The sequence below is a fragment of the Corvus cornix genome, chromosome 2 (genome assembly GCF_000738735.6).
Source record: "Corvus cornix cornix isolate S_Up_H32 chromosome 2, ASM73873v5, whole genome shotgun sequence".
NCBI classification, from domain to species: domain Eukaryota; kingdom Metazoa; phylum Chordata; class Aves; order Passeriformes; family Corvidae; genus Corvus; species Corvus cornix.
Window position 1 is genome coordinate 141,060,921 of NC_046333.1, and position 22,961 is coordinate 141,083,881.

Sequence of the window (22,961 nt, forward strand, 5' to 3'; positions counted from 1 at the left end):
TTTCTCCTATAGCGATATCAGTAGGAAAACCTGGGTAGAATTTAGAGAACCACAGAAAAAGGCCTGTATAGATTATTTACAAGGAATATTGAAAATATTAAATTATTTGAGCTTGGCTAAACAGCAACACAATAATATTTTCAGTTCACAAGTATTTTTAAACTTTATTTTTAAATGCTGTTTTCACGATGAAGTGAAGCTAATATGTGGACCACTCCTTTTAATACAGTTATCTCCCTGGCAACCAGACCAGCAAAAACAGAAAAAGAGATTAAATGACCAATCATTCCTTCCATCTCTTATGTCTCCGATTTCTTTGCTGGATGGCTGATAAAGTGCTCGGACCCTGTGACTCCTGTGGGTGAAGCCCAATGCAGTGTTTCCTTTGGCAAGACTCAGTGTGTGCAGTTCGATGGTATGCTCGGCTGGTATCCCATGGCTGTCTGAAGGAGAAAAAACCTCTTTGGAATGCCAGCAATAAAGGCTTGGCTATCACAGGGCCAAAATTTCTGTATTTCCCTATGAGTATTTTTAAGCCCTAACTTGCGGAAACATCAGGGAGATTTTGGGAAGATCAGACAACTGGTCCAGGAACTATGGATGGGAATAATTCCCTGGAAGGGCATCTAGCTTGCCAGCCCAAAATGAGTTACTCACAGCAGTGCAGGAACTCAGAACAGATGATGGAGAAAATGCAGATGTGTTACTGACAGAAAAATGATAGGTCCTCAAAATCTATCTGAACTGAAATGTATGGTCTTCAAAATTATTCCAGCTAGAAGAAGGAACACTTTTCTGCCAGGCATGTTCCTGATGCAACCCTCTTTGTGTGTAGTCAGTGTCCCTGCCCTTCTCAGTCTGAAACAGGCTGGCTGTCATGCACTTTCCAGACCCCTTGCAGTGTGCAGCTGCCTCTGTAGGGAATGTATTGCTCTTCCACTTGTCTTTCTGGCTACTCACTTGCTCTATGAACAAAAGCTAGTTTTAACCTTAAAAACTTAAATGATAGGATTTACTTCTGGGACTGCCTCTATACCCGCAGTGCAAAGGAACAACAGAGACTAAAAAAACTGCTCAATCGAAGAGGGTCCAGTTTATTTGTACTTCATTTGTTTTCCTCACCTCGCATTTTCATAAATTTACAGTTTCTAATTCAGAGCTCTCCTAATTCAAAAGCCTGTGGAGCTGCTCATTCCCAGGAAAAGTTCTTTCTTATTCAGTTATGACCAAAAGAACCTGACAAAAGCATATTGGAAAATGAAATGAAAACTATAAAATATGTTCTTAGTACTTATGGCCAAATCATTCAGCACTTGGCAGAGACCCATGAGGATATGGGAAACAGGCACAAAGAACTGCCCTAAATTTGGTAACAATACTTACTTGGAAATGTTCAGTTAGCTGAATTAGGATCTCATTAGCCATACCCCTTTCTGTCACACATGCTCTGAAAAATGGCTATTCTTTAGTAAAGGAAAAAAAGATAGGGAAATCCCACCCAGCTGAACTAACCTTCTGATTGCAGAACACTCATTAGGTTCTTCAGTTTGTCAGCGTTTTCTTCCTGCCTGTGCTCACACAGATAAATCTTATTTTCCAAAGCAATCTGTGAGGCAACTATTTAACAGCTGTTTCATCCAGGAAACTCCACATGTATCTCTTACTGAAGCTCTTGAAAGAGAAATTAGGTGACACATTCCTCAAGGACCTTGTTGGCCCTCTGCACTAAATTAGTTTCACTCAGTGAATAAAGAAAGGAAAACTTCCCCGATTCTGTTTATCCATTATGATTTCATGCAGTAAAATGGCCCATCTTAGATTCTCAGTAATGTTAATTTGGTAATTTCAGATAAAAAGCATAATTATATATTTAGGGTTAATAAATTTTAAAATCAAATTAAATAAACAAAGACTATCTGATTTATTTTGAGAGCCAGTATGTGTGGGATATGCCCAGCCACTGCCCTGGAGGGATGTCTGCTGAGATAAGAGATTTTGCAATCGCCCAGCAGGACTCCCTGGAAAGGACTTTGGAGTCATGGTGAGGAAAAGTAGACCCACAATCCTTTGGGAGACCCTATGCAGATCGTTCTGTAACCCATTGGTCTATCCCAGACCCTCTGTAATCCATTGGTCCCCTTGCTGATCCCCTGTATCCCTGTAAAAGACCAATTCGCCTCTGTAGAAAGAGAGAGTTCTCGTCCCTGGCCTTCCCTTCGCCGGAGGGAACCCACAATAAAGCTCCCTTCGTGCGGAACCAGCCATACGGGTCCTCTCGTCTCTCTCCCGTCTGGTTTGGCCTAGAGGCTGCCCTGCAGAGCTGAGCTGAAATCACGAGCTGATAATCACTAAAGAGCTGATGGCTTCTGCAAGGGCTCCTCTGCCAGCAGCTGAGAGGAAGACACCGGACCCCGGGAAAGCGATTCCTTTCGGGACCATCTCCCCGGACCGGTCACCTCTTCCTGGGTCACGGCCACAGACCCCACCACCAGCTGTAATAAGTATGAATGACCTTTTTCTGGCACAAGTGTCATCCCTTTGGTTCCCAACAGAGTAGAAATTGTCACTACGAAAAGTGAGTACCTGTTCCTGAATATAAACACCTCCTGCCATCCTCAACAGGAGCAGGCATTCATACCAAAGCAGCACCTACCCTCAGGTTCCTTGTATAAAAACATTATTTTGGAGGGCTGTAGCATAGCCCTTATGTGACTTCAAGCACTTTGTTCTGTCATCCCACCCTTACCCAAATAATAATGGTCTATGGCCGTAAGGGTACAGGGAATTCCAGGGGCATAAAAATCAAAAGCTAGTTAGTGTCTACAGAGTATCTGCTCCAAAGAATGACAGCCCTAAGCATTGAGGACATAACACATTCCCACCCTACTATTTGTACCATCTCTCTCACAGGACAGATGCCATGTTTCTGCCTCTTGTCTTCTAAAAATCTCAGCCTGCACGAAATCACAGCACCTGCCATCTTCTGACTAAAAAGGGAAAAATTTCTTGCCATGCACCATAGCATTTTGACATTAGAACCAATTATAAATGAGCAAATAATAATAGCTTTCTTAAAAAAATGTACATCTCCTCATCTATTCCCCAAAATAACAAAGCCATAACAAAGCCATATGTAATAATTTCACCAGCTGACTGCGCTGTAAGTATTCCCAGCAGGCTTTATAGCTGAAATAGGTGTGGAGAAAATAAACTTTTTCGGTGGAACATGAATTTTCGAATAAACTGGAACTTGTGAATTTCTTTTGAGCACATAGAATTGTCTGACTCATAGATAGTGATGCAACTCCCCATCCTCACATAAGTAACTCTGAGAGGTTCAAAATAATGTTTTGATTTTAAATGCAATGTTATTTCATTCCAAATTTTTCTTCAATTGTATGTAAAATATTTTAAAATAACACTCTGAAATATTTTACTTTCAATATTTTCCCCCCAAATTCTTATTTGCTAAAGCTGTTCTTTCTTCTATGGATGACACAGGAGGCATATCTCAAAAGAATAAAATCCAAGTCACTGTCATTTCCACAATGCTTACTATTGCAAAACTCACAGTATCACAGCATAAGTTCAGTGGAATTGTAGACCACCACACAAAATACTGTAGAAAATAAAAACTAGTAGAATTTTTCCATCTGCAAAAGGATAATTCATTTTTAATCTCATCTCAAAAGCACAACCATGATTAAGTCTGTGGGATTAATTCTGATAATGACATTAAAAATAATTACAACTTAAATCCTACTTAAAATAATGGTAGAATTAATAGATTTAACCACTTAATAAACCAGTTGCTTTCCTGGAATATCCATCTCTCAGCTGAAGCAGGATGTCTTTTGAAGAGGGAAGACATTGGGTTCAGTACATGCACTATGGGGCCTGGTTTGTTCAGCAAGAACATCCATGCCCATCTCGATCCCCAGTGGCCAGCAGCAATTTTGTTGTCCCTGTCCCAGTACACACAACAGAATTACCAGTCACTTGGCTCTGCTTTTCTCAAAGCGGGCTCATCGCTGCTGTCCTTCAGCACCAGCTCTTGGAGCCGCAGCTCAAAGGAGCGGAAGAAGGACCAGTGGTGGTGGGAGAGGGGCCGGCTCCACAGCAGCTGATCCCAACACCTTCCTGCTGGAGGGGCAGGCCAGATGGAGCACTTCCCGTTCTTGTCCCTGGCTTTTCCTCCCAAAACTACACCCCCAACAATGTCGGGGGTGGTGTGGAATAAACTACTTTGTCACATGCACACAGCGGTAAAACTTGGTATCCTTTTTCTGTAACCAGGACAGTTCCACACGTAGCTCATGCGCAATATTAATAACGCAAGAAATGTTAGGAATTTGCAGCTATCAGCTAGGCTGAGAAGGGATAGCTAAAAATCAAAAGTTGCAATATTTTCAAGAAAAATACTGCCATTTATGAGGTAGACTACCAGAGAAGGCATTATTTATGGGACAGTGCAGGACAAGTGCTGAATCACCCACTTTATATTTGTATGAGTAAAAAATGGTAGGACAAAAGAGCAGAAAGAGAAAGAGAAGGATATGGTGTTTATGATAATTTTAGTGTAAAAATAGCATCACTTCTCATACACGAAGAATGGATGATAACTTTGTGGAGCCACATTGTGAAGCAGTGACTTTCACAGGCAGCTGGCTTTAAACAGAGAGATATTACTATGAATATTTGAATTTTTTTAATGCTTGATAGATACCCTGACACCTCTGGATAGATATCGGATCAACCACCAGAAACCCTCTAATAGTTGAGCCAGTTTTATTTGTAACTCTGTTTTCAGTCTTTTAGATACAGCTTTCTTCAGCATTTTGGTGGCGCAGAAAAACCTTTAAGTGTATTCTTAATCCCGGGCTCTGTTCCTGAACTTACACTTCTCAACACTGTTCTCCAACTGTGTTTCCCAGCAAAGCGAAGAACAGAGGTTAATTTCTTTACATCTTAGGAGGGCTTACTCTTTGCAACAGCTACAGCCAAGGTGGCAACCCAAATATTAACTCACTTAAGTACAGTTCTTTTAAAAAAACGAACACAGAGAAACTAAAATATTTATTTGTACTTACTAATTTTGTACCATGAATAAATGCTATTCATTGCCAGCTGAACCAGCATGAAACCCCTCCACTGATTATTATTTTACTCTATGAGAAGTAACATAGACTACTTTCATAAGATATGAACTGTATGGCACACTTTGTAAAGTTGTAAGACAAGTACAAGAAGATTCACAGTTAGGAAGATGAACCAGCATCCGAGAACTGATAGTTCAATGGACTCCAAATTATGCATGGTGGAACTGAAATGTCCGGGACAGTATATTTGGGCTTACTGTACTAAAATGTAGCGTAATCTCATTTTCATAACTGGTATTTCATAAACAAATAGAGTGTTCATAAACAAAAAAAGCTTTAATAAATCTATTAAACATATGTAAAAGAGGGGGGTTTTTTCTAAATTAAGTATGCTGGCAAATATTTTTTTTAATTTCTTTGATTTTTTTTCTGCAGTTTTATGTAGTGAAACCTTTTTTTGGACACCAGAAGATATTTAAGAATGGTGTGAAGTAATCTCATTGAATGGTAAGGAAACTTTCAGTGACTGTGAATGATTATCGGCACTGAAAACCTCAGCAGATTCACAAACAGAGGGATAGGCAAAAACAAGTCTTGTATGTGCCCTCTGGCTCACAGCCTTGCTTCTGGGAAAACTACAGGAACAGCCTTACTTCTTTTTAGCAAATCTTCATGCCAGGCCAAGAGCACTGGTTATTCTGTTCACAAGCAAGGTGCTGTAAAAAGTGGCTGCACTGACTGCCTAAGTCACAGATAAAAAAAAGCAAGGCAAAAAAAAAAAAAAAAAAAAGAGAGAAGGAAGGGAAAATGACCTGTCAGGCAGTGGATGACTTAAGCTCAAACTCATACTCAAGCTGCTAATGTTTGAACAATCCAGTGTTGCCCTGGGCTGGTCATGCTGTTTAGGACTGAGGCAAAATTGAGGACCAATAGATGTCCAGAGATTACATGTTCTGGCACCAGTGAAGTCTGCTTTCCCAAAAATGTCAGGATTTTTCAGAAACCCCACTGTTGTCACTCAGCATGAAGAAAGGAATGGTCACTTTCATCCTAACCAAAACTTCTATCTTGCCATTTCTGGTTTTGTGTTGACTTTTGCTTTGGTATAGCGCTACAATAGCCTTGTAAATCCATGAGTACCACTTTTGTCATGTCTTAAACTTAAAAGACATCTTGTTTTCACTAGTCTGTTGACAAGTTTTGTTTATTTTTCAAATATTTTCTCTTTAACAAGCCATAACAGAATCCAGTGTGTATTATCTGCCTCAGACAACTACGGATAAAGAATATCTGTATCCTAGCAAGTCCTAAGAAGGCCTGCCTTAGGCAGAAGGCAATTCCTGATGAGTAAAACCTGTTAACAGATTTAGTCTCCCTTACAGTTGGCCTTAAATCTGTCCTGCACACGCTAAAATAACAGCACAGAGCACTGGAGTTACTTCTACAAAGCATTCCTGAGGCCTGGCCTGTTGGCTCTGTATCCCCTGTGGTTGCACACACCATGTAGGCACTGAATAGTCCATAACCACTCCAACGCACCCTTTTACACAGAGCAGGAAGGACTCCCTATGCAACATCTGTTTCCCATCAGCTCATACACCTGCACCTCTGTAGTAAAGAACAGTGCCTCTGATTTAAAACTAAAGAGTTCTGTGCCCAAAACGCTTCAACGCCTGGGTCAGGAGCAGTGTAGGCCCGAGAGCTGTTTGGCTTTGGGGAGGCTGGTCTCCAGCGCCAAGCACTGCCCAGCCATCCCGGCGATGCCAGAGACCGCGGAGCAGCCGCGCAGAGCTGCGAGGCAGCACCGTGCCTCCCCAGGGCGTGTGGCCGCAGCCCGGCCCGTGTGGGGAAGGACACTGCGGGCACACGGGGCGGGAAAGGGGCCGTAGGGCCGGGCACAGGGTGGTAGCCCCCTCGGCGGTAGCTTCTCGACTTCAAGCACTGGGCCAGCCCAACCTCCGGGCAGGGGCCGGCTCTGCCCTCGGGGCTCCGGTCCCCGCTCCATGCACCGCCCCTGGGCAGAGGGGTCGCGCCCGGCGCCGGGCAGGGCAGGGCAGCGGCTCGGCGCCGCCGGGGCAGGTGGCGGAGGGAACGGGGGGAGCGGAACGCCCGGCCCGGCTCCAGCTCCCCGCCTCTGGCCCGCGCTGCCCGCCGTGCGGGGGTGGTGGCGGAGGGGGGTCCCCGACCGCCTCTATAAAAGCGGCTGCAATGGCTCTGCCGGCAGAGCCGAGAGGGCGGCGGCCAGGCGGCGGCCAGGACCATGGCGACGGGCACCGGGCAGGACCTGCCCGCCCTGCTGCTCCTCCTCCTCCTCCTCCTCCGGCCGTGCGAGGCAAGTGCGGGGCGCCCGGCGGGGCCGGCGGCTGTGGGGAACCGGCGGCCGGTCCGGCCCCGTGACCCGGCCCCCGGGGCCGCTCTGTCCCCGCAGGTGAGCAGCCGGGAGCCGGCATGTCCCCGTTTGTGCGGCGGGCGCTGCCCGGCCGAGCCGCCGCGCTGCGCCCCGGGCGTGCCCGCCGTGCTGGACGGCTGCTCCTGCTGCCTGGTGTGCGCCCGGCAGCGCGGCGAGCGCTGCTCCGCGCTGCTGCCCTGCGACGAGAGCAGCGGCCTCTACTGCGACCGCGGCCCCGAGGACGGCGCGGCCGCCGGCATCTGCATGGGTAGGTGGCGGCCGTGGGACGTGCCCCGCCTGCGGCGGCCCTCGGGGGCGGCGGGGAGACCCTCCCCGGGCCGGGCCCGCTGTCCCGCAGTTCTCCCGCCTGGCCTCCGGCGAAGCGGGTGATCCTCCGCACCGCCAGCGCCACGGGAGACTGCCCCTGATGCTGCGGAAGGTGCCTGTGCGGCCGCCGAGGGGCTGGGAGGGCCGGGGAGTGTCCGAGTGCCCTCCGCCCTTACGATAGCCTCCCCTTTTCCCACTAGTGCTGGAGGGAGACAACTGCGTGTTTGATGGGATGATTTATCGCAATGGGGAGACGTTCCAGCCCAGCTGCAAGTACCAGTGCACCTGCCGCGACGGCCAGATCGGCTGCGTGCCCCGCTGCAACCTGGACCTGCTGCTCCCCGGGCCCGACTGCCCCTTCCCCAGAAAAGTCGAAGTCCCTGGAGAGTGCTGTGAGAAGTGGGTCTGCGACCCTGACGATGAAGTGATTTTGGGAGGTTTTGCTATGGCTGGTGAGGAAATTAAAATTAATTATCGTAGTAATTGTGAGGAGGAGGTGACAGCATACTGAAAATGTCCACAGGGTTGCACGTTGCTTGCATGGTCGATTTTTTTTCTGATCTTTTTTCTCACCTCGAGTGACTAGTAGATATACCAGGTTATGAATAAAGGCAGAACTCAACAGGTAAAAGAAAAGATTCAGAGGATGAACGTGCATAGCAGTTTTAAAAGTTAATTAAGTTAGTTCCCAATTTTTAAATTTCTGTTTATCTGGTACACATTAGTTCTGTGACCAGAATAAAACAGGGACAAGATACTAATCCTCTGAACATTCCCACACCAAAAAAAAAAAACCAAAAAAAACAAAAAAAAAAAAAAAACAAACCCCAACCGAAAAACTCCCTTGCAGTCTTGCTAGTTGCTCTGCAAGAATATGTTACAACTTATGTACTATTATAACAGCTTTGTCTACAAGAGATTTTTTTTCCCCCCTGAATCCTGCAGGTCTTAGAAGTGGTCAGCATGGCAGCTAAAATGCCAACAAATTCCAGCCTGTCTGTGCTAGAGTGCTCATATTTATTGTTGGCATTAAAAACACTACAGAGTACTTGGAGAAGCAGTGGTTATAAACACAGTGAATGGATTTGTAAGAAAACCTAACCCACTCCAAAGTGCAGAACTCAGGCTTTTTAAAAAGCTAGATAATATTTTCCCCTTTTTCAGTTTTTCTCTATTTTCATTTTCTCTACTACGTTCTATCTCCATCCCCTTTAAATTATGTTATTAGTTTAACATGAATTTTCATAACTTTCTACTGAGAGTAGAGGGCACTGCATTCTCTTCCAGGCACTGCTCTTTGTGATCTTGGGCAGTTAGTTATGCCAAAACTCAGCTAATCCGTTTAAAAAAGAAGTGAGAAAGGATTGAGGAAGAAAAGCTTTAATAGCTTTTCAGTGTGCTATGAAGTGTTAGTTTTAAAGCGCATAAACAAAAAGTGACACTTTTTATTACCTTTCCTTTTCTTTGGTTGGTCTGACAGTGACAGGGTAATCCATAAAATACCTACAGACAAATTGTCTGCATTCTTTTAGCAATGGCCATCCCTCTTGGGAGGCCACCTTTTTTGGATCTTTGCCATTCAAAAGGCAGAAAGGCTGTTTTAGAGGAGCTTAACAGCAAGAGCTGTGACTGACGGCTCAGTTGTGTTGTCTCCTGTTTGCTCCTGCTTTGATCAGTGAACCAAACTGTGCCTTAGCAATATTTGCATAGTGCAGCTTAACATTGCCAGGAGGGCAGGACAGTGGTCAGGCTTGACCATGGCTTTAAGTACCTGTGATAGCTCCTGGAAATGGCTTCCCTCCTCCCTCCCCACCATCACCCTGGCTGTAGTCTGTCAATAATTGACAAGATGGGGCGATTTTACGACTCTCAGGAGTAAAAGGACTTTAGTTCCATTCTGTTTATTAGTTTAGATAAATCATTCAGCCTCTGTCCACTCATACCTAATATAAATATTTTTATGACATAGCTTTAGAACAGATTCGTGATATATTTCCATGAGAAAGGGTGAGGAATAAAAATCTCTTAGGATTCTAAACTGGTTTAAAAGTTGGTAGTAATTCTTCCAGCTGTGGACTTGAGGGAACTGAATCTAAATGCTTTGCTGATTACAGTGATACGCACCTTTCTAGTTTGGGTTGTTTTTTTTTTTTTTTCAGTTTTAGGAAGTTGCCATTCAGGATTCCTAAAAAGACAGCTTTTAAAATTTCTAAATCCTGTCAAAAGCATGGATTTTGAACCTTGTTTTGTCTCACATGTTCCTTCCCAGATATGATAGAGCTCAATTACATACTGAGGTTTCACGTGACTTTTTCTTGTAATAAAATTCTGTGGGGTTTTGTCTCCAGCCTACAGACAGGAGGCCACACTCGGAATCGATGTGTCAGATTCAAGTGCCAATTGTATTGAGCAGACAACAGAATGGAGTGCTTGTTCCAAAAGCTGTGGAATGGGCTTTTCCACCCGTGTTACTAACAAGAATCAACAGTGTGAAATGGTGAAGCAGACACGACTATGTATCATAAGACCATGTGAAAATGAAGAGTCATCTGATAAGGTATGCTGCAGGGAGTGAAGCAAGGCAGCAGCATCTCTTCAGCTCTAGTTCTAAAGCTGGAATTTTATGGTCTATAATGCTCCAGATGCAACAGCACATGTGCAGCAAGCTAAGCGGTTTTGGTAAAGCATTAGACTTGCTGTGTTTGCTCAGTAGCTTTGTGCTGCACCTCCAGCAGGTCAAGGGAGGTGATTCTGCCCCTCTGCTGCACTCTAGTGAGAGCCCACCTGGAGCACTGTGTCCAGCTCTGGGGCCCTCAGGAAAGACATGGATTTACTGGAGTTAATCCAGAGGAGGGCCACCAAGGTGGTCGGAGGACTGGAGCACCTCCCCTATGAGGTAAAGCTGAGGGAGTTTGGATTGTTCAACTTGGAGGAGAGGAGGCTTTGGGGAGACCCTACAGTCCCTGCCAGTACTTAAAGGGGGCCTAAAAGAAAGGTGGAAACAGACTTTTTAGTAGAGCCTGTAGATGGGACAAGGGGTAATAGTTTTAAACTAAAAGAGGTAGATTCAGACTAGATATAAGGAAAAAAAAATTTGTACCATGAGGGTGGTGAGACACTGGAACAGGTTACCCAGGGAGGTGGTAGGTGCCCCATTTCCAGAAACATTGAAGGTCAGGCTGGACAATACTCTGAACAACCTGATCTAGTGGAACATGTCCCTGCTTATTTCAAGGGAGTTGGATTGGATAGCCTTTAAAGGTCCTTTTCAACCCAAAGTGGTCTATGATTCTATAATAGTTTTAAATCATCCCAAACAGATCACATATATTGCATGTGCAGATTATTTTGACAGTTCACAAAGTGTAACTTCTCCCACAAATGCAACTGTACTACCTGTACATATACATCAGAGTTGCTTCAGTAATACAGAATGGATGTATCAGATTTCTAGTCTGTTGAGCATCTGGAACAGCAGAGAAATGTATGAAATGTCTGCTTGATAAAGTAAACCTTATCTTAATCCTTATGATGTTTTTTCTCCAAAAAACAAACCCAAGACTGACATTTCTGATGTAAAAAAATAATTTTATCTAAGGGAGATGACTTTTTTGTTTCTTCTCCACGTTAAGTGTTTCTATCAGGGAGAATAACATGTATCTAGGTAAGAGGCCCATCAATTTCTGTAATGTTCTGAGTGTCGGAAAGCATTTCTAAGGCCTTTGCCGAACAGTCTCTGCAGTTTTAAGTACTGTGTTTTATAAAGGAGATGAAACATGTTGGGGGGGTTGAGGAGATTAACAAGAATGATCAGAGGTCTAGAAAACATGTTCATCTAGGGAAAACCAGATAGAACTGAACTTCTTCTGAATGCAAGAGAAGAGAGATGTGTTCTCATAACCGTGTTCAGATATTGCAGCCTGTTTTGAGTCCATGGAGGATATAACAAGAAATGGTGAGTTTAGACTGCATAAAAATTGTGAGTGAAAATGTTCCAAGCAGTAAGAATAGTGAACTCTTAGGGTTGTCTGCAGCAGATGTGGAGTCTCTGTCATTGAAGATTTCCAAGGACAAGTTAGTCAATCATTTGTTAAAAATAACGTGGCTAAATCTGGTTCTGCCTTGAGTCACAGGAATGGGTGATGACTTTTGCAGTTTATTTTACCCTCTTTTTATTTCCCTGAATCTAGTCCTGTAACTTGCTCATTTGACTTGCTGATTCTCTGATGGAACTACACTAGACTGAGAAGTTTTTCAGTATAGTTTCTTAATGAATGTAGACTGGGTTTGTCTCAGATGACAAGAGTGGACTTTAATTATTTTTCTTTCATTACTGGTCCGGTAACACACTGCTGTCGAAGGGCAGATCTTGCAGGTGTTACGTGTAACTAACTACTGAAGCAGTTTCCGAGTCTTCTTGCTGTTGAATGAATAAAGACAACAAATTCAAATTTTCAGAGTAGACCTGTATCTTTGCATGTCAGTTGTTAAATGCTGTCGTATGCAATGATATACTTATTGTCTCTTCATATTTCTGTTAGAAAGGGAAGAAATGTAACCGAACGAAGAAGTCGGTGAGAGCCGTTCACTATGAATACAAGAACTGCACGAGCGTGCAGACATACAGACCCCGTTACTGCGGCCTCTGCAGCGATGGGCGCTGCTGCACCCCACACAACACCAAAACCATCCAGGTTGAGTTCCACTGTCCCCAGGGCAAAGTCCTAAAAAAGCCAATGATGTTGATCAACACCTGCGTGTGTCATAACAACTGTCCTCAGAGTAACATTGTTTTCTTCCAGCCATTAGATCCCATGTCTAGCGAAGCAAAAATATGAAAAGCATGAATTAGCGCAAAAAATACAAGCAGTTTATACAACACTTGACCCACAATCAGGTGAATGTAACAAATGCATATATGAAACATCTAAAATATTTTTCAGAATGGTCTTTCAAACTAGGTGCTTTTTTCCCTCCCGTAGTTTATTAAATACCTCGTTTTACATTTGCCGTCTCTGAATGTCTTTTATTCACTTGAAGGAAACTTTGTACCTTGGACAGAGCCTCCTTTTTTTCTTGATGGTGGCATAAAGATTACAAAGCCAATAGCTAGACTTTCCCCTTGAGTTAAGGGGATTATGCTGCAAGTTTCAGTAGGTGTAAGACTGGGCTCCTTGAGAGTAAACGGATTCCATGAGGAATGCATGATACTGTATCACATACACTTCCAGGCTTTTAACTTCACTTTCCATACTGCATATAAACACTTCAGCAGTGTTCTATTTTCTTTTTAATGAAACTCTTAGTTTTTGATGACAGTAAAAATCTTACTGATGAAAGTGTTGCTTTATTGTGGCTTATGCAATACCTTCTGTCAATACCTCTGACTTTGAGGATTAAGTTTGCACATAGCTCCTGAAACTACATAAGTAAGATCTCTTATCCTGAAGCACAGCAGGTTGATAGCTGGCAGCAATTAAATTTATCTTTGATAACTTCAATAGCAGTCTAATCCAAAACCAGCTGAAGTCAGTGTTGTATAAGAATTTGGTTCTAATCAATGCGTGTCTGTAGATAAAACTATTTGGATGCAAAAATAATATATCTGTAAATTCCTCTAAAATACTAACTGTATCATATGGTGCTTCATTTCTTAGAAAGGTGTATATGTAAATAGAAACTGTACATACTGTAATATAACTTGACTAAGTAAATAAACTTTATGTGATCCAAAATATTTTTTCCTAAAGTTGTTTTTCTTAAACTACCAGCTTTTAACAGATAAAAGCAATGGGAAGAAAAAGGGTCGCAGACTCCTAAAACCAAGATGCTTTCTTGCGTTATTCTTAATGTCCCTCATCCTAATCGCTGCGTTAAAAGTCATGCAGCGCCTTGCTACAGGGAAGCATGAATAATTTGTGGGGCACATATAAGAAAGGAGGTTTCTTTCAGAGTAAGTTAGCATGGGAGATAGGATGATGTAAATAAAGTTAGTGTGCCCTGAAACGTGGTGGTGGTGAAGAATAATTACACGATTCAGAGTTCATATTTGGTTCTGAACAACTTAACAGAGTATTTCATTGGGTCGTGCAACACTCCAAGCCTCACAAAAATCAGCTTGTGATCATGTTTGTGTTAGATACTGTATGGCAATATCCCCAAGGAATATAGAGCCTGAGGAGGATGGCAGTTTCATGTATGTTAGATCATATATGTAGCAGGATTGTGCCAATAGGTCCTAAGTACAGTTGTGGAGACATTCAGCTGCTTTGACTGTGAGACCAAGTTTAGCTTGGTGTGTGTCTGTCTCTGTTAGCAACAGCAAAGCTGTACTTATGCCACAACTGTTCTATAACCATATGATAGGAAACAACTCTGTCTTGAGAAAAAAAGGCAGAAAGCCTAATCTTAACATATTTGGCCTAGTGTTCTTCTCTGAAGGAGCTATCAAACTCCAGTTTGGCAATTCCTGAGGGGTGGAATTCAGCTGGGGCCTGAGACTCCTCATTTTAGACAATGAAGCCTAAGGTAAAGATAACTATGAGCAAGCATCAACAACTTATGGGTTTTTAGCAACTTTTAGGTTATCCTTGAAATTATGAGGCCCTGGTGCTAAAACTGATTCAGTTAAGGTTTAGATAGATCGGGTCCTCACCTGGGCTCTTGCATGTCTTTCTCCACTAACTCCACCAGTGATGAATTTCTCTGTAGTCATTGCTATTGTTATCAACACATTCCTGCCTGTTTTATACTTTTCCAACAGCTGGAACAAGACTATGTTTGTGCATACATGCAACACTCCCTGCCCTTGCACTGTTTATAGTGCAATCCCTAATCATAGAATCATAGAATAGTTTGGGTTGGAAGGGACCTTTAAGGGTCATCTGGTCCAGCCCCTCTGAAATAAGCAGGGACATATTCCACTGCTTCAGGTTGCTCAGAGTCCTGTAACCTGACCTTGAATGTTTCCAGGGATGGGGATCTATCACCTCCCTGGGCAACCTGTTCCAGTGTCTCACTACCCTCATTATACAAAATTTCTTCCTTATATCTAGTTTGAATCTACCTCTTTTATCTTAAAACTCCTCTCTCTCAGCCCTTCCTTGGAGGAGAGGTACTCCATCCTTCTGACCAGTTTTGTGGCTCTCTTCTGGACCTGGTTCAAAAGGTCCGTATCTTCTAATGTAACACCTTCTGTGCTAGGAAATGCCAAGAGCTAGACAGGACATGGCCAGGACTCCTCAAAGCAGCTGAGAAGTGATTAAGGAGTAGATCAGAATCCAGGAGAGATGGAAGAAGGGCTTTTTTTCAACTACTTTCATTGCACATCTCCTCCTGCATCCCCCCCCACCCCAAAAATCAGGCTGGCTTGTGCAATGCTTCTCTAATATAATGCAAGCTATCAAATATTTCTCTGGGTCATCTTGCAAATTACAGGCATCCTGATTTTCAAGCGATGCATCAACTACTGAGCAATGCAGCAATAATGTCTGGACAAATTTAAACAGTTTTTGGATTAATAAAACCCAGCCAATCCTGAGCCAGACGTAATTAGAGAGGAATGCAGTCAACCACTGATTTCCTATGAAGTAAAATGGTTCATTCACTTTATTTTGACAGTTCCTCTATTCCATTCACACCCAAAGTTAGTTATACTTGTGCATCAGCTTATCATTGTTGCATTGCTTCTCCTCTATTCCCATGCTTTCCCTTAATGTTATCTGGATTTTCATGTCATTCCTTACGTTTTACTTTTATTGGATCATACAAGCAAAGCACAGGCACCAGGGAGAAGCAGTTCAATAAGTAGCTTCCACTTTGCAGGCAAGTTAAAAAGCTCGTCTGGGATATGAACCCACCACCCTTTGTACATTGTCATCCACTACTCTTGTCGGTTTTTTCCCCCAACAAAGGCAGGAGTTTTATTTCTGGTATTTTTGAAGAGACATAAATGTAGCTTCCTGCTGGGACTCTTCTTGTGGATTGTCCATCACTTCTTTTGGAAAGGGGAAATACGGGCACTATGGCATATGAGTTCAACTGCAACTTGAGTAACTCCTTTTGTCTATACTGTTTCACCAGCACTTTAAACTACAGTCTGCACTTCAGGAAACCAGTGCCAAAATGCCTCCATAACCTTTCTTAGTGCTGCTCTACCTGATTTCTACGTCTTTAACTCATTTTGTGAAAAGGTAATAGCGTTATTATGAGCACTGCAACCTCCACAAAAGAGAAGTGCCACCGTGTTCAAATCCTTACTAGCCATCTTTATAAACGCCAGAACTACAGCAGTCTCGATGTCTTCTTATGTTACTACAGCATTTCAGCAGGAAAACATATTTTTGGAAGGAATCACAAGTGTTTCCTCTGGACAAAAGGAGCCAAATATCTGACCCAGTTTTACTGTCTTTTAGACTATGTACATAATACCAATTCAGTGGCTATTTTTACCTCAGCTCAGTAGAGACAGATTTTCATCTGCTATCAGTTTGGTTATGTGCATTTAGATTCATTTTACTTTAATATGGACAGTTACTATCTTAATCTTTGGGCTAATTTCAGCCTGTTCCTGAAAAAGCTCTTGACACTTAGTTAAAACACAACAATGGTGTGTCAAACCTGTGAAATTTATATGAGTAAACTCCAGTGATAAAATCCTGAACATTTCTGTAGAGCTGTTATTTTCCTAAAGAAGCAAAGTTAATTACTCAGATTGAGAAAAATTAAATTATCCAAATGTCAGCAATTCATGCTCATATCTCCAAGGATTCATATCTGAGCATCTCAGGGAACATCACTCAGCGTTCTATGTATGAGTCCATACAGCAATGTGAACTGTGTGTTGATGAAACAAGCACAAAATATGCTGGTCAACTTGTTCTTCCCTGTAAGAACCCAGAGTGCTGAGAATATTTCTCTGCCTGTTTTTAAGGGTTCTTACGCCCCTGAACAACACTGTTTTAGCCTCCAACCTTGGAAAAAATTACCAACGGTCAGACAAGAACTAGAAAATACAGTGGTGTGAATTAGGTGATAGACTACTATGTAAGATTGTCACAGGGTGAAAAACTCAGAGATTTTGGGCTTCTCTTTGTAGTAAATAGATAAGAGTAAAAAATACCAAAATGGAGGATTGTTGTTGTTCTCTAAACCTTCTTCTCCTTCTTCTACTACTCCATGTTCTGCAGTAAAAGTAGTTTGGAATGATTGGATAGAAAATTCCACAGTTCCTAGTTGTGTTACTGAATAATTGGTAGGAAAGTGAAAATAATGTACGTTTTTGTAACTATTGGTTAAAATCTCTTTAAAAGGCTGTGTAAATCTTGATAGAGAGCCCTCACTCCTGCTTTTCTGTGCTCTATGATGTACCTGGGTCATGCTAGTGGCTCTGTTCCTCTGATAAGACTTAATAAACAACTATCTGGAAGCATTGAAACTCAAGGAAAAGTCTCGGTTTATCTTTGAAACTCCTTGCAAGGACTTTCAGCAAATTCTCTCCCATCCGGAGGGACTTGATTTACGGCACAGTTCAGTGTCATTCCCATGTTCTCTGAACATATGTACCTTTCCTTTGCTACTACAATTGAAGGACTGCCCCAAAAATAAGTCACTTAACAGTTTTTGGTGTTAACAGCTGGTAGGCTAAGTACACCTTCAATAACTGACGTTAATGATACCCAGTGTTACACCCTACAGCATGTAGCCTGAGATGTTTATAGCTACTTCCAGGACTCTTTCATCTCTAGGACTTCATCAAAACAGCATACTTCTTGTATTTAATCTGCTTTGAATTTCTCTAGGGCAGTAGTCAAACACATTGACAATGTCTTTTTTTTGCCTTCACTGTGTAAGGAGACTGGCTGACAACCTCCTCAACTGAAGCCTGACACTAGAGTGAAAACCTCAAAATGGGTAGAATTCTACAATTGATTTCACTAAGATCATGGCCTCACCCTTTCTGTTTTCCAGTATATTTCCAGGAGTAGTATAATGTATAATGAAATAGATTATAATGAAATAAAAAAATAGAATGTTACTATTTTTTCTTTCTAGTCCAAGGCATAATTTTTCTTCACCCTGTTTTCAATAATTTCTAGGTGTGTGGGAAGATGGATGGAAAAAATTCATTTACTGATTCTAGTCCTAGTATTTACATATTATGACAAATGTGGACTTCATGAAATAACATTTTATTTCTCTCCTCTGAGAACTCAATAGACTGGCATTTCTTTTTCTTCTTATTTTTTTAAATAATAAAATAATTCTTTTGTACTAAAGCTTTCTGTGTTGGCAGAAGCTTTGTTTCTTGTTTCAAAAAATAATTCTAGTTATGTCCACCATGCTAAATTTTGTAATATGAGCTGTCTGTTGAAGGCACAAAATGTAGTGTGACCCGAGGGAAAATTCTGCTCTGCTTTTCCTGCTATCAATCCCATTTTATGCATTACACAGGTATGTACACCTGTTCTATGACCAGAGCTACTACACTGGTATCAGTCAAGAGACCTACCATACAACTACAACAGAAAGAGTTTAGTTTCAAGTATCTAGAAAATATTTTTAACGTTTGTTTTACTCCATGATGTTAAAATTTTTATTTCTATAAATGTGTAAAGTTAGAGCTAAGTCTCTTTCTTTGTCATTAAACCCATGTTTAAAATCTCATGTTCTCCATGGACTGTAGAGGGAGGCCAGCAGATTGCCTGCCAGTGAGCTTGCTGGAGGACACAAAATTAATCTCACACTAAGCCTCTCCACCCAGAGAGGACCCTTCCTGGTCAATTGACTTAATTGAATTATTTTTAGATTAGGCAAAAAAAAAAGCCCTATTTGTGTCCCAAGAAATAGATTTATTCTGCCTTGGACATGCAAATGGTCACACTAAAATAATGAAGAAAAGTGCCCTACTGACCTAAAACTCTTCACTGTTAATGGACGTTAACTGGTTGTTGTTATTCAATGTTAGAATAAAGTATTTCCCCCAAAATTTTGCATTTCAGTTCATACAGGGAGACCTGGATCTCCGGTCTCATCTGTTGTCTCTCCTCTTCTTTAGCCTCTCGAGCTATCACCATGTGCCAAGACTGTTTCCCACCCTCTTCCATATTTTTTCCGTGCTTTCCTTATCCTGCTCCTTATTTTTCACTTCCACTGTGCCCTCAAGTGGTAAATTATGCATGTACATGCATACTCCGTGGCCAGAGGCCTTCCCTATGCACCCCATGCACCCCATGCATCCTGCCTTCTCCCTTTCTCCACGTGACCTGCAGCCTTCAGAATACATGTTGTATCCATCGCAGTCCACTTGCTTGGAGCTAACTGGACCTTTTTTTTTGAAGCATGTCAAATTTATTTTTTCTTCTGGTAAAAGATAAATGCTATTTAGAAGGATGCTAACTGAGGGAGATTTGCTCTCCTGCACCTCTGGGTCTGGCTCATTAAAGACCCAGGCTCAGTGCCTCATGTTGCTTGATTCACAGAAATTCAGAAAGAATCTATCCATTAGGCCAAACAGAGACTTGAGGCTGCACATACCCAGGATTGTGCTCTGACCATCAGGACAGAAGAATAAGTATGTTAGACCCTGTGGGAGGTTTGCTAGTTTGGGTTGTTTGGGCTTTTTATCCTCTCTATTTTTCATTAAAGAATTGCACTTTAATATAAAGTTGGGAGTTTGTGCAAAGAGGCAAAACCCAAAAATCCTTACACAGATTGAGGCAGAATTAAATTCTTTGAATTGCCTTCATATACGAGTATAATCATTGAAATGCTTAAAAAGTTGGGCCTTCACCACTTTGCAAAAACTGTATTTTCAGACTGTAACATGTTAGACTGCCTACCTCAGAAACAAAATGTACATCTTTGGGGAAAAGAATCCGAATTTTAACATAATGAAAGTATATAACTTTAGCGTTCCGCAGCTTACGTGCTCACTCTGTGAGCTGTGAGTTTGCAATTGTACATGAAACTCTGTCATTCTCATAATAGGACAGTGCTAAGGGCTGCCTTTGGCACTGCTGCACTGCTTAGAGGAAAGACAGAAGAGCCCATCTTGGGGCCAGAATTACAAGCACTATTTCACTTCAAATTTATAAGGGAAGATGTGTTTCAGCGGCACGGCGCAGGTCTCCTGCAAACCATGGAGAAGGGGGGACACCTGGTGGCTACGGGCCATTTGGACTTGTTAAGGATAACCTTTGGGTCTGCTGCTGAAAGCAGGGATGCATCTCTGGAAAGGATGAGGCCAACTGATGTTGCTTATGAAAACTGACACTGGTTAGGGGGACAACAGCAGCAGGGGAGGACAGAAGCCCAAGTTTTAAATGTATCTAAATTTTTATTAGCATTATGGCAGGCCCCAGTCTCCTCCAGGACCTTGTTTGCTTCGTGTAGATAAACAATGCAGAAGAAAGTTTCTCATCCCAGACTTTCCAGTACAGCAGGAAAGACACAAAGGATGAAGGGGAGGCCCTTTTCTCTGGTTAGCACACAAGGCACTAAAAGCTCAGAATATATGAGCAGCTTCCTCCCCACCACACACAATTTGTGGTAAACCCAGGAAATGAGCCATTTCTCTTAAGTCACCATCCACAGCCTTAACCACAAAGGCTCTCCTCCTGCTCCTCCTCCTGCTCCTGTTAGCTTTACCCTTTTCAAGTCCACTCTGCACTTCAGAGGATCATGTTGCAGAGGAAATGAAGCAATATGCTTTCTTTTCAGATAACAGAAGGGGTCTCAGGCACCACAAAAGAGAGGCCTTTAAAGAACAGAAGGACAATGAGCCCAGGGAAAATTATGGTCTTTGGAATGGTTATTATTCACTCCATGGAGAAGGGGCTGCTCTCTGTATAATGCAGATGTACTTAAGACAGTCCTACTTCATCTGATTACAAGCCATCTTGTTTTGGGTTACACAGTGCCTGGTGGAATATGGCTTTGCATCTCTTCCTTGGGATGCTTGTGAAGGAAATAGCCATCCCTCACTTGCACTAACCACTATTCAATGTGGTTGCCAAATCTTTCCTCTTCCAAGTTGTAGCGAACATTTTAGCTTCCCTATCAGAGTGAATAAAACCACAGAGGGATCAGTATCTGCAGCCCATGCAAAGTGACAGAACTCCCAACTCCATCAAGAGACAAGGAAGATCAGGAGCCCCAGGGCTTGGCAGTGAGTCCATGCCCTGCCTCCCAGGCACTCGGCACGCAAAAAAAAAAAAAAAAAAGAGAGGAGAAGTTTCTGCTGCAACCTTCAGGCATGTTGGAAGTGGGAGGGGAAAGGGAAGGGCAGGAGAATTGTTTTGAGAAATAGGAAAAGCCTCAAGGCAGCTGTTACACAAAGTTCTTTGAGGTATCTGTGTTCTTCTATTTAAGCTTATTTGGGGTTTTGGTTCCTGGAAAGAACTGATCTGTTCTTGCTTTAATTCACATTTGTTCAGCATTTTAAAGCCTCTCCCCAACTTAAAAAAAAAAAAAAAACAAAAAAAAACCTTGAAATGCAAGTGCTGAACTTTCACCATTTCCAAGAAAAGAGGTTTTCCAGAGGTTTTACAGATTTACCACGAGGGGGAGGCAGCTGAAAAATTATAAGACATCTGTTCTTAGGACTCGGTTTTTTTATGAAAAAACACTGGGACATCCACAAAAAGAATGCAAGCAAATCTGTTTTCAGCCTTAAGGCAAATACTAACCTTTTTATGTCTATTATCAATTCATATCCTTTTATGTAAGTTTGTTTTTAAAAAATCTTATTAATTGTAGTTAGAATAAAATTAATCATTTCCCAGAGGAAGGGTATGTGCTAATGGAAACTATGCTCTTGCTTTTATAGATAGAGTGAAATAATAGAAATTGCTTCTCCAGAACTTAACCCACAAACACATGCTGCGTGATTCTTATGAAGTAGTAAAAAAACTTTCTAAATTTCATGTGTCTTATAATTCACATTGAATTACAAAATTCATACTTGTGCTGAAAAAGCAGCTGCTTTCTCTTTCTAACGGAATATTCTACACACGCCAAATCCATTCCTCAAACTAATTAATTTCCCGTGTGTCTGAAACAGAATTTTTAAGGATATAACTATCAAAACCTGAGAATATGAAAAGTCTTAGAATGATAACTAAGGTCACCAAAAACCTTCCACTGCCCATAACATGACCAGACAAGGCAGAGGAGAAAGCCATATGAGGCAGATAAAGGCCAGGTCTCCAGCAGATCAGTGGCAAATCCAAACTACAAGGGACTGGTAATGTGTCTCTTGGATGACTTTTCTTGTTGAAGTGATGAAAATAAGAGGAGGTTTCTCTCTCAGTTTCTCTGATGACTATACTTCAACAGCCATCGAGAATGTGAAGTCCAAGGTCAGTGTGAACAGAGAGCTATGAAAAGCAGCTGGGGAACTCTTTGGGAACATTAATTACAAGCCTATGAGAAATGGTCTTTTCCCCTGTGTGAGACATGAATCTATCAAAGATTGGCATTCAATAGCAAGCCTTCAGAATAGGCCACCTTTGAAAGGTTAATGAATAACCTCGAAAGAAGCCCTTATAAAATTGTAAACATGCACAAGATACTAGCCAAGGGCTTAATAAAATACACAAGCCCCACATGCAAAAAAACAGGCAAAACAAACAGAAACCTATGGCAACTCCAAACATAACAAGATGGACCTCATAAGGAGGAATTAACAGCAAATCTCTCAATAACTTGCCTTTTGTGGCCAGAGGTCTGCTATCTCCCCAGGGTACAGAGCACAGAGAAACCAAATTAAACTGTGGTTATCTGATGTCTCTAGTGAGATTCACTTTGTCGCACGTCAGAGCTCAGTGGGTAGCTGAAGTCCAGGACTGGGAGTCAGAAAGTCTGCGTTTGGTTCCCAGCTCTGCCACAGACTTGCTGTGTAGCACTGCTCTACTTACTCAGCCTTTGTTTGCCTCAGTTTCCATGGCATAAAGAGCCAGGGATTGCAACAATGCTGCTGCACAGGGCAATGCTGCAAAACCCAGAGCCGGGCTGCTCGCACACCCACCACGTCAAGGGGGGTAACCACTGTCAAAATGCTAGTTTCTAGATGTTCAGCATCACATATTTTTGAGTTGCTAGGATTCCTGGCATGGAAGGATGGCTTTCAGACCAGCCTCACTCTA

General features: G+C 42.3%; 1 protein-coding gene across 2 annotated transcripts; it reads left to right on the forward strand.

The window, feature by feature from the left end:
• The first annotated feature begins 7,319 nt into the window (after positions 1 to 7,319).
• Positions 7,320 to 13,552, forward strand: CCN3 (cellular communication network factor 3). 2 transcript variants are annotated; one of them, XM_039549818.1, is made up of 5 exons: positions 7,333 to 7,431; positions 7,528 to 7,756; positions 8,016 to 8,267; positions 10,164 to 10,372; positions 12,357 to 13,552. In XM_039549818.1, the coding sequence occupies exons 1-5, from the start codon at positions 7,360 to 7,362 to the stop codon at positions 12,651 to 12,653; spliced, it is 1,059 nt and encodes a 352-aa protein (XP_039405752.1). In that variant the 5' UTR covers positions 7,333 to 7,359; the 3' UTR covers positions 12,654 to 13,552. The 2 variants fall into 2 exon arrangements, with proteins under 2 accessions (XP_039405751.1, XP_039405752.1); XM_039549817.1 differs by having other exon boundaries at positions 7,320 to 7,756.
• Positions 13,553 to 22,961: the final 9,409 nt, after the last annotated feature.